Genomic DNA, 12,601 nt, shown 5'->3' on the forward strand with positions numbered 1-12,601 from the left:
GTCTTACAAACTCTTAAGCATAAATTAATGTCATGGAAAAATGTGGCTTGTTTTTTAGGTCTTAACGTTTAAAGAACCTCGTGGGTTTCGTTTTGTTTTGTTTTGTTTTGTTTTTCATTTTAGACTTGGCTGGATGTCTTCTGTATTTTATTGGAGAATTGGAGAAAGTTGGAGAAGCTCTGGAGCAGCTGCTAAAATAATTACTCTGCAGCATACTTCAATTTTTAAAAGCTGAGGAGGGTCGTTTCTCAACTTTTAGGAGTCCTCGTTCAAACATAGGCATCTTGGTGGTGTTGGGGGTTTTGGCCTCATCTACATCTAGACTTCCAGGCATCAAAGGAGAAATGCTGAAATGTTTATGGGTTAGAATAAAACCTTAAGGAATCTTATAAAATCTTAAACGACCATCTTTACTGCTGTACCAGAGCAGAGTCCTCAGAGTGATTTAGGGCTAAGACGAGGCAGGCAGTGTTCACCTTTGCACTCACCAGAAGGGCTGTGTGACAATTATGCCTCAAGCCCCGACTGTACTTTGCAGTTTGAAGCGGTTCCTCAGACCACTTAGAATAAGCAAGACCAGGGCAAGACTTGATCACAGACCCTCCGATGTGGGTAGCTAGATGACATGAGTGTCATAGTTCACCCAGTTTTATTCCTCTGATTTTAGTGTTTCAACTGGATTTTTAGAATTACCCACGGAAGTCTCAACAGGCAGGCACAGGTGGGAATAAGACAGAGGTAACATTCTGGGGGCCCATGTGCTGTGTCCACACTGCAGAGCTTTGGATTTTGTTGGCACTTAGCATGTTTACAGAAACTTTTTCTGAATTATGAAGACACTGTTTTGCAAATTGGAGAATTCATGTAAATATCTAAATTTCCTGCTTCTCTTGAAAAATCTATCTGGTCAACCTAACACGTAATACTGCTGTGTGGGCGCTGCATCTTTTATGAGGGCAAAGAGATTACATTTTTGCCACATTTTTGGTTCCTGCAGATCCCTGGATTTTGGAGTTTGTAACCCTGCAGGATATTCACTGACTCTCGCAATGGGTAAAGTGTTTTAAGTAGTTTGTTGCCTTGGGATGCTGGCAATATATTTCTGTCAGCTGCTCTGTCAAGTCTAATGGTACTTGGGAATTTGTTGCTTTTAGAAGGTTTGACACTCATTCAACTAGTTGCAGTGGAGCAAATCTTTGCCCTTGAATCTGACTTTTGGAAACATTCGACTACTTGGAGCCAAGTTTGCAGTAAAAATGTGTGCCATGAAATTATAAAAATTTTCTTTTGGGTGACTTGTTAGCTGACTTAAAGGGAAATTTCAGAATAGGAGGTTCAATAATGCTATGAGGGATGGCCTTTGCTTCTGCCAGATGGCAGTCACTCCTTGCGCTCAACTCTGGTAATACCCTATGGGTTAATCTACTATGCATATATAACCTGCATTTTAATTTTTTTGTTTATTTGTGGGTCCTACCCTTCCACCTTCCACAAGACTGAGAGTGCTTGAGGGAAGGTGTGTTCTTTTATTCATCTTTACGCTCCTAAGGTCCATGATATTCATAGTCAAAAGCCAAAAGTTGAATAAGGATTCATACTATATGAATGAATGAATGAATGAATGGATGAGTCAGTATAAATGGAGAGCATCCTAAATTGTCTATTTTAAAGGGGGCAATTTCTGTCAAACATCCATTTGCACTTTTTTTTTTTTATATCTATACATATATATGTAACCCAAATGAATGGAAACCTAAAGAGTTTTGGAATTGTATACTCTCCCTTGGTTACTGGAGTCTGCGCTGGGTATAACAAAGCTGACATGGGAGTTTGACTTCAAAACACACTTGGGGTTTTTCTAACTGAGCAAGGAAACGAAACAGTCGAGAATCAAAGGTGAAAAAAAATAAAAAGCCCATGGAATATAGCTTACTGTTTGTGTTTCCGTTCAAAAGTAAGGCTTATCAAAATATTTTAGACTGGACTACATTTCTGATAATTGCTAACCAAGTATACGCGCCAACCGCGGGTAGCGCCATGCTAGGACTGTGAAAGTTCAATATAGAAAGTCTAAAAAAAGCTTATATGTAAATATATTAAAATAAAATATTAAAACAATAAAGCGACAAAAACTCTGAAACCACATAAAGCCTTGGAACGTGAACTACCCATTACATGTGTGCCCGTGTGCGCATTTGTAAAACCATATGCAGCATTTTAAGGAAGGCTCGTCCCTTCGGAGTAGCCCGGGCAGTGGGTAGCAGAGCTTTGGGGGATTCTTGTTTGGGAGAAAAGGCAAGTCTTCTCCCCCACGCTCGACCCTACGGGCCATTTCCATTCGGACACACACGGGTCGGTCCCAAGACTCCCCTCTCCACCGTCTCCCGCCTTCTGGGAGCTGGGCGGGCATCCGAGGTCGCATCCCTCTCTCGCTCGGCCCCTCGTCGTCCGGCACGATCTGGGGACCCCGCGATCTCCCGCCCGGGCGGCTCAGCCACGCACGGCGACTCCCGCCAAGCGCTCGGCCGGGCCCCGGCGCGGGCTCGGGGGGAAGTGAGTGGCTCGCCCACGCCCGCGCCCAAAATAACTCGCGCGCCCAGGCCGGGCGCTGGCCAGGAAGCCGGGGCGCCCGGGGCGTCGGGTTGCTTTCCCTCGCCGCCGCGCCGCGGGGGGGCAGCGGGCCGGGCCCGGGCCGGCGGGCGGGCGGGGGGGCAGCGGGCCGGGGCGGGGCCGCGCGGCCTCTTAAAGGCGGCGGCTGCGGGCGGCGCGCCGAGCCGGGCACCATGGAGCGCGGCGAGGGCGGGCGCGGGCCCCGGGAGGGCCCGGCGGGGAACGGCCGCCACCCAGGCCCGGTGCCCGGGGAGGCGCAGGCGGCCGCGTCGCTGCTGGCCCCCATGGACCTGGGTGACGAGCCGCTGGAGAAGGCGGGGGGCGCCCGCGCGGCCAAGGATCCCAACACCTACAAGGTGCTCTCGCTGGTAGGTGGTGGGGGCGCGCCCGGGACGGGGCGGTCAGCACCCCCGCGAAGAGGGGCGGCTGCGAGCGCCCCTCACCGGTGCACCCTGCTCATCGCCGCTTGTCACACTTCCCAGGTGCCGCGGGGTGGTTCAGGTCCCTTTGTATTCCCCTTGCTTTTAAGGGTGTCTCTGGAAGCTGGCTGTTAAATTAAAAAAAGGCGGTTCTGAAGATGCAGAGGTTAGAAGACTTTCAGGGGGGAAAAACGCCCACCTCGAAGGACATTGGTCTTAGGACGCTGCAGCAGCGCTTGACCTCTTGGGTGGCTCTGGGTGCAGCATGGATGACTTGACTTGTATTAGCTGATTCCAGTTTCAGAAGATGGAACAAGAACTTGAGAAAGCACTTTTGCATTTCTTTGCACCTGTTCAGAAGTTTCGTCAATGTTCATATAATGTGATGCGTAGACTGATTGCCCCCTCTAACCATAGACTACACGGTTTTTGTTGGTACAGCAATTACCTGTCATTCCTTTGTTTTGTTATGACGGTTGCAGGATCCGTCAACTTTATGAAATTCGGGGCTTGTTTTTCACTCTAAATCTAAGGTGGCAAGTGCTGGGCTGCGTCTGAGGCCCGGGTTGGTGGTGCTCCATTGATGATCCTTGCATTGCTCAGGCTCCCCAGACCTGTGGTAAAATTGTGAATGGCAGAGGATTATTGTTAGGATCAAATGGAACAATATATGTGGGTAGATACACTGAAAACCGCAAGGAGACGTAATTATTTCTATTGTATTGTATGGAAGTCATGGGTTTGTATGTATAGTACACCCTAAAATATATTGTCCCTGTATTGTTAGGAGCGAGCAATCCTCTGTAGAGAATATCTTTTCTGACTTTTGAAATCGTTTTGTGGTGAGCCTTTCCACTTTGACTATATTTTGGGTATCCTGATAATGTTACAGTACTTTGAGAAACCAACATTCCTAGACTTAAGAGATGGTGTTCTATAAATTATTTTAAAAGAAGCCAGAGGTTCGACAGGAAGTGCCACAAACTACATGACGTTTGTATCTCAAGAATCTTTTTGCATCATATATCAGTGTTTCCTGAGTCTATAGCACACCATATTGGTAGAATTTATTTAATTTTAGTCTATTGAATTGTTTTTTGTTAATGGAAAATTTTAGCTCTTATAATCACTTAAATGTTGTAGTATCAGCACCTTCAGGTATTTAGCACACTATGAGGTAGTTAATAATTTTATGTTGAGTCTGGAAGTAACTCCAATGTAATACTGTTTCTAAAGATACCTAGTACTTTGGAAGGTGTACCCGTTGCTAAAAGTGGCGTTTAAATCTTTCCTACCCAGTAACTTATAGATCCACAGTAAGTATCACAAAGGTCTGCCTTTAGGGCCAGGAATTTTGGCATCTGCAGTAAGCTGGTCAAACAGCATTCCCAGGGGCTCAGATGGCGCAATATGGGACCTATTTCTACAAGTAGGACAATCAACGGTATTTTAAATCCCACTAGATGCAAGTCTTTTCTGTTACACATGGGTTGATTTGGAAAGACTTCTTACCTCAAATCTTTTGATGGAATACTGTGAGATGTTAATATACAAGCAAACACCAAACCCATCCCTTTATTATTGAAATTCCTATTTAATGACTGAACTGAGAGTGAATCTCTAGACCTCTTGTTTATTCTTTCTCTTTCCTGCTTTAATATCCTCTTTCCCTCACAAGTTCCCCAAATGAAGCACTTACAAAGCGAAAAGTCTCAAAAAAGCAACAGTTATGGGACCTGTCTTCTCGAAAGGAGCAGCAATGCTGGGGTTTCTTTTTCAGCTTAAACATCAACATACTTTCTCAAAGCTGAAGATACTGATTGGACTAAATGCATTGTGGGATTGGGACTAGAACAGACTCCTGACTGAGGTGTGCCTCAGCCACATGGTTAGAAGCACACGAGGTTGGCCAGCTGAGAGAGAATAAATCAATGGAAATAGGACTGTTACACTTTTATGAAATTTACTTAGTTAAACCTGAAGGATGTAGGCTGCTGAAAGTGGATGCCAAAGGGGAGAGCCTGCGCAGTGCTTGCCTCTCCCCTGTCATCCTAGGGGAGCACCGGCAGGCGCTGCTCTAGATTATTTTGGCCCCACGCACTGGAAATGCTCAGCCTAGGAACTGGGCCAGGTGGTGGAAAACTCCAAGGAGTAAAATGCAAGCATTGCGTTCTATATGCTTCCATAGAAACGTGAAATACTGGATAACTTTCCTTGATTCCAAGTCAAGTTTGGAAATGAAACTTCCACGGAGGTTGGATTTGGAGATTTGTTTGAAATGTCCTTCTTTTTCCCTTTGCGTTACTTTAAAAGAGCAGAACTTTTTGCTGCTGTTTTTTAAAATGATCTTAAGAGCAGTTTTAGGTTTACAGAAAAATTATGCAAAAAGTTCCCATATCCAAGCCCCCGCCCCCCCCCCCCCCCCCCCCGTTTCCCCTATAATTAATGTCTTACCTTAGTGTGGTTCATTTGTTACAATCAATGAACCAGTATTCATGTGTTATTAGTAACTAAAGCCCATAGTTTACAGTAAGGCTCACTCTTTTGGGTTGTACAGTTCTGTAGGTTTTGACAAATGCATACATTCCTGTATCCACTGTTAAGGTATCACACAGAATGGTTTCACTGACTTAAAATGTCCTATGCTTCACCTCTTCATCCTTCTCCTGGGGCTGGTAATTTTCAAACACATTGCAATACAGTTCTCGGGTAGCTCTCCTAAAGAATTATTTTTTGTGTTTGTGAGTGTCTGCCGTGCTTATGAATACATTTACCTGTGTATATGTGAAGGGCTCTGTGTGTGGGTTGCTGTCATTGAAAACAACTTTCAGTGTCTGATGAAAGAGTTCTTTGTGAGAGGCAGAAGTTGGCCTTGTTTATCTGAAGTTTGGGTGTGAAAGTTATTAACTGTTAGCTTCTTTCCCTTTCCCCTGCAGCCCACAGTTTTATCTAGAAGACAAGCCTGGAGAAGAGTCAGAATACCCCTTAATCAGGCTCGTCATTGACATTGCTGTTGGTTTATAAATTTAATATCTGTTAAGCCACAGTTTAGCATTTTGTTTCAAAATGACCAGAGCATCTTTGAGGCCGGAGAAGTCTTCTGTTTGTCCCTGATGGTGTAAGTGTTTGATGTTCTCATAAAATGCCCCAAGGATTTGTAGGAACCCCAAAAGGACTGTTGTGTCACCCCAGGGCCTAATACGACATGTAAATCTTCAGTGCCTGTTTTTGGTTGAGTGAATGAATGAACTGCTTTTTAGTTAGACCGATTTGAACTTTGACCTGGAAAAGGGCACAATGGGAAGGCCGAATCTACCCATACAGCCAGTTGAAGTCAGGAATCCAAATATGGATGTGCTAGGAGAGATGACACTTGGTTAGAAATCCAGGAATAAGATCAAACCTGAGATATCATTTTACTCAGGCTTCATGAGATGGAGGAGATAGTGAATGAACTATAAGGAAAAGTTCCCAACTAAGACCAGTGTGTCTAAGAAGAAGCCAAACAGCCTCTGCAGCAGCCTGGAATCCAAATTGTTTCTAACCATTGGGCCTTTCCTTGGATACAAAGACCCAAGTGTGGCCAGTCCTGCAGGTAGAAATGAGAGACTGCCTCACTTAACCCAAGACCCTCTCTGTTTCGGTGACTTTGTGGTCACCCCCCAAATTCAGTCCTTGGGCTCCTGAAGGACCTGCATAGATTTCTGTTCCTTCCTTTCTTTGCTCTCAGGCCATGCTGTGCTCTTTTCTCCTTCTCACCCTTCCTTCTTACCACTTCCATCTCAGCTCCTTCTCCCTATATCCAGCCACCCTTTTAACACCTTTTTTCCCCCTTCTATCCCACTGTACAGTTAACTCTAGATACCCAGTTTTGCCCTCACCTGCCCCCTGTATCCTAATCATGACTTTCAAGAGAATCTGAGGGAAGTGGACTTGGCCCAGTGGTTAGGGTGTCCATCTACCACATGGGAGGCCCACGGTTTAAACCCCGGGCCTCCTTGACCCGTGTGGAGCTGGCCCATGCGCAGTGCTGATACGCGCAAGGAGTGCTGTGCCTAGCAGGGGTGTCCCCGCATAGGGGAGCCCCACGCGCAAGGAGTGCGCCCTGTAAGGAGAGCCACCCAGCGCGAAAGAAAGTGCAGTCAGCCCAGGAATGGTGCCGCACACACGGAGAGCTGATGCAACAAGATGACGCAACAAAAAGAAACACAGATTCCCGTGCTGCTGACAACAACAGAAGCGGACAAAGAAGAAGATGCAGCAAAATAGACACAGAGAACAGACAACTGAGGCGGGGGGAGGGGAGAGAAATAAATAAATAAATAAATCTTTAAAAAAAAAAGAGAATCCGAGACAACCATATTTATTGAGACCTTCCGTGTTTTGTATAATGAAGAACCAGGGCCACTAACTTTTTTAGAATCTATTCAGAAATTTTTAACTACCAGCATCTCATCTCACTCCAACTAATTCTGTTTTCCTGAGGTATCAGTATAAGAGTTAAATGAAAATTCATACTCAAGTTTTGTTTCATGGTTTAATGAATACCATTGTAAAATATTTGTGTGTGCATTTATTTTTAAATAGCAAATGTATTTCATCCATATTATGTAGGGGCTTATAGGGCAAGCCAGAGAACTTAATCATGATTTATAACTTTTTTTTTTTTTGCTAGGAGGAGAGACATTCCAAGTTTCAAACAACTTAGGAACAAATAAGCTTGGAATACAAATTGTAATTAGAGATCTGCCTTTGGTTAAAATAAGCATGCCCCCATCAACCATAAAATATCCCCCAAACAAGAAAACAAACAAGAAATCTTTTAGTAAATGAATTCAAGGCAGAACATAGACTACTCTTTCAAAAGGTAAAACATAGATTATTCTTTTAAGCCTAAATCTGGTGGAGCAAGAACTGATGTTGAGACTTCTGGCCCAGCATGAAAATCCTTTGGCACTAAATAAGGCTAAATTATGTATTTACCAAGGAAAGAAAAAATAATATTTTCAAGAGGATTTTTGAAAAGAGTAACCTGAAAGTTCAACTAAATATTAACTAGAACACTCTATTCTCTGAGCATTTGTTATCTGAGGTTCAACCACAAGAATTAGGATAATAGCTAGCTACTTTATTTTTCATTATTTTCTGCTCCTTCTCTTTTAGTTTTTAGAAGACTTGGCAGAGAAGTAGATGGTAAAAGTTTAGATAATTATAATCATTCACATAACACTTATGCAGTTTTAGAAAGCCTTTTTCCACGTATTTTTAATTGAAACTCAGTAACTCTGGAACAGGAAATTGTGGTGACTATCACCTCTATATAGATATGGTAACTGAGTCTCAGAAGAATTCAGTCAGATTTCTCAAACATTAATGTGCATAGGAGTCACATGGGAACTTATTTAAGATCCAGTCACAGAGATTATTGTTGAGAAGATCTGGAATGGACCCAAGGAATCTGCATTTTTAACAAGCATCTTAGGTTATTCAGATGTAGGTCATCCATTGACTGCACTTTAAGAAACAGTGGATTTCATTTATAGGCGAAATTACACCATTAGTAAGTAGTAGACTATGATAACTGAACTTCAGAATTTTCAACTACAGATTTTTGTTCTGGAATGAGGGTTAATATCATCTACCCATTTACCTTCTTGATGACTAAATATTATGATCTGATTCACCAACTGTTGTCTGCCATGCAGTTTTCATCTCTTCTTTGCCCACTCCAATATATATATGGTATATAATTTGACTTTGAAAGATTTCTTTTCAATGGCACTGTAGATTGCTTGGCTGGTGAGACATATGTGTCTTTTGGTAGTTCAGTAACTAAATTTCACTGGGCGTGAGCCAAAACCAGCATACAACCAGTGATCATATCAGCATGAAGCCAGTGATCATGTGTTATTGTGAGCTGCCAGGGTATTCATTCCTTTGGGGGTTTTCTTCTTAATTTGATTTTCTCTCTTGATACATTTTACAAAGTACTAGCCTAGGGAAATAGGGAGTCATGATAGTAAAGTCATTCTGGGAGGAGGGAGTTCTCAAAAGCATTTCTTATTTATGGCTTTGATTAGTTTCTCTCCATTTCTTAGGACTTTGCACATACTTAACTGGCAACAGTTCTAATATAGGTGTTTTGGGAGCCTTAAAATTCGTTACTTTTTGGAAGATTCCTGAGAAAGGACTGTTTTTCCTAAAGCAGGTTTCTTCCTTTAGATTGCCTTTTGGCCTGAGCAAGAGTCTGGGGCCCAGATAGCCCATCTGGGGCTTTGTGGTCTCTTTGGAGAGACAGGATTAAAAACAAATCCTGGTAGTTTTTTTTTTTTTTTTTAAATGATGTTATTGTGCAGCAAAATAAATACAGCACTTATGAGATTTTTCTATTTGGAGTCTCGTATACCCTGACTATCTTTATGTGATTTCAGATGAACATGTTTATAAGCAAAATACAAAATAGGTAGAACAAAGTTACAGCCAAAAAATTAAAACAACAGTTCTCAAAGTATGGTCAGTAAATCCCTGGGGGATGCCTAAGAGTCTTTCTTGGGGACAGTGAAGTAAAAACTGTTGTAAAAACAGTGTCAAGGTGTTTTTTCCTTTTCACTGGACTGACAATGATAATATAAAAATAGTGATGCATAAAATTGCTAGTGCCTTAGTAAGAATCAAGGTAGTGTGGGTACTGGCAGTAAAAAAAAAAAAAAAAAAAACAATTTCATGTAGAAGAATGTCCTTGGTGAAGCAGTAAAAATGCTCTTGATAAAGCTGATTTTATTAAATTTCAGCCTTAGATTATCTCTTCAATATTCTGTGTGACAAAATTGGAAGTATACATATAGTACCCCTGCATACTGAAGTACCATTATTTTCTTGAGGTCGAGCTATGGTGCCATGTGAGCCGAACTAGCTGCTTTTTGTCATGTTTACTTGAAAGAACAACTGACAAACTGGTTATTCAGACTCAGGTATTTGACACACATTTTTCTCAAAAATGAATGTTAGCTTGTAACCTCAAGAAAACAGACGAAACAGATAAAAATACCTGTTGCCTATGATAAAATCTAAGCTCTCAATAAAAAATTAGGAGTTTGGAAAACTTGGATCTGCCATTTTGTGTTTGACAGCTTCCCAATCCTTAAAAACTCATCCAATGAAATTGGTGGAGTTATTAAGAGATGCCATTTTTTTAATATTGTATGATGCCATGCCAACGTTTGGAAGATCCTCATAACTCAATATGAGTGAACATTTTCCAAATGACCCATAGATGATATTACAAAATTCAAAGTGCAAGGTAGACTAATGGATTTTAATGTAAGAGTAAAAAGTTCATTAATAAGGTTTCAAGTTTCATGTTGTGATTTACCTTTAAGAAGTTACCACAAGTGAATTTTGGTGTAGCCTTAAAGAAGAATTTCTGCAATTATCTGAACTGATTTCTTGGGGTCCACAGTAATTTTTAAGAGAGAAAGGCATCCTGAGACCAGGATGTGGCATGAGTTACTACAATGCTGTGCCATGGGAACGCAGACTAAGGGCACAACAGAAACTTTCAGTAAGTGATCCCTTTACTACTTGCGCAGTATAAAGAGTCCAGAAAAGGCAAATGCTCTTTTTGTCACTTACATAGCACAAAGTGTCCAAAAGAGCGGGGGCAAAAATCCCATTGCAGCTCTTCTCCTGGGGTAACTGAAAACTGCTCTAGGTCTGGGTGAGTAGGGGGCAGCTCCACATGCCCCAATTCACACTGGAGAAGAGAAGCCAGTCTACACTGTTCAATGTGGATTTTATCACCTTGGGGAGAGGGGGCCCTGCCACTGAAAATTCTTGTTCTATAAGCATTTGGGGCTGCTTATTCCCTGTGTCCAGGCTTAAGTTCTAGCAGAGCCTATTCCTTAGACCTGGCATCTCCCCCAGGTGGTGGAATTGAACCCAATAGAAAGGGAGATGGGGGCAGTTGAAGCTGCTTAATGTGTGTTTGTGACTTCCCCAGAGAAGGAAGTGGGGGTAGGTGAGGTCTGGGTGACGGCAGCTTAACAGATGTCTGTGATTCCCCTAGCACAGAAGTTTTGAGAATACATGCTATGCTATAAAGAAAAGTGAACATCAGTAATATTTTAGGAAGTAAAGAGAAGGGGAAAGGAGATTAAGGCATATACAAAGAATCAATGAATTCCAACTATTGTGTCTTTAAGGAAAGTCCTTTTTATGTTTCAATACTTGTATACTTACTACCACATTTAATTCACACCATGGACTCTGCCATTACCCCCATGTTAGAGATGAAGAAATCATGATGCGGAGAAATTTTGGGACTTCCCAAGATCACAGACTAATAATTCTGTTAATCTTACTTCTGTAGTTTATTAATACTCAATATCTTTGAAGTCAGACAGAACTGGGTTCAAATCCTGGTACCATTATTTAGCTTTTTGAATGTAGGCAAATAAGTATCCTGAATATTGGCTTCCACAACTTATGAAAACTTGTTAAAGGATGTTGGGAGAATTAAATTAGATACTGATGCAAGGTACTTTTCACTTTGCTCTACAGCATACAGTTTGCCTTGCATAAGCAGTGGTTTTTCTTGTTACCATTGATGAGTTTCAAAGTTTTTATTTCTCCTTTCTCAGAATACACTTTACATCCTTACTACTTAATGTGTGGCTCACAGACCAGCAGTGTCAGTACCCCCTGGGAACTTGTGAGATATGCAGAATCTTGGGCTCTGTCCTAGATCTTCTGAACCAGAATCTGCATTTTCTTAAGATCCACAGAGGATTTATTTGCACATTAATGTTTGAGAAATTCCATAGAACATTGAGGTGGTACAGAAGATGCAGCAATTGGAATTTCTTCAGCTGGGAGTTCTGATCAACTATTGTGCTATTGACTTCATAAATGATGCTGTGATTTTTAAAAAATTACTAAATATTCCTCAATGACTTCAACTGTGGTGGTGTTGGGTTGAATGGTGATTTTGCTGGAGGTATTGAGCTCTTAACTCCATTCATAAAAGTAGCCCCATTACTCTTGGGGTGTGTACTGAACAAGCAAAGGCTCTTGCCTCCCTTCACATGTGCAGTTTCTGTCGTTCTGGAGCCTGCTTGTGCTCTTGCTCTTTTCTTATGCTCTACTTGCCTTTTCCTTACTCTGTCCTGGCTTGTCCTTTAATTGCTCCTCATTGCATTCAGCGGTGCCAATCTTCTGCCCTTGCAGCCATCTGATAACATGCACTCTTTCCAGTTCAGCTGTCCATCCACCAGGCTATCTCTGCAGATTCTTTACATCATATCATCAGTAGAAATCGATGCCAAATTTTCACTGCATTTCCTCCTCAACAATCAACGATAAATTTGACACAAAACCAAAACAATGAAATCTTATACCAGTTTTTTTTTTTTTCAGGTGGTGTTGAATCAGTTTAAATGTCTTTGGCACAGATTTTTTTCCATAACACTTCATAGTCCAAATGCATTAGCTTCCTATAAACTGCCACCCAGCATCATTTATATTAGAATAGTCTGCAGACTAGAAAACAGGTGAATGCAAAGTATTCAGGCTGG

The 12,601-nt window shown here is 42.0% G+C and overlaps 1 protein-coding gene across 1 annotated transcript in view; it reads left to right on the plus strand.

Annotated features, from left to right (window-relative positions):
• The first annotated feature begins 2,805 nt into the window (after positions 1–2,805).
• The window catches only part of ENPP1 (ectonucleotide pyrophosphatase/phosphodiesterase 1), a 71,171-nt gene continuing 61,375 nt past the window's right edge, over positions 2,806–12,601 (plus strand). Inside the window, exon 1 of the mRNA XM_004469793.5 lies at positions 2,806–2,978. Within this exon, the coding sequence (XP_004469850.2) occupies positions 2,895–2,978 (84 nt within the window). The 5' untranslated portion in view covers positions 2,806–2,894. The remainder of the gene's footprint in view (positions 2,979–12,601) is intronic.

The sequence above is a fragment of the Dasypus novemcinctus genome, chromosome 11, assembly GCF_030445035.2.
Source record: "Dasypus novemcinctus isolate mDasNov1 chromosome 11, mDasNov1.1.hap2, whole genome shotgun sequence".
NCBI lineage: Eukaryota > Metazoa > Chordata > Mammalia > Cingulata > Dasypodidae > Dasypus > Dasypus novemcinctus.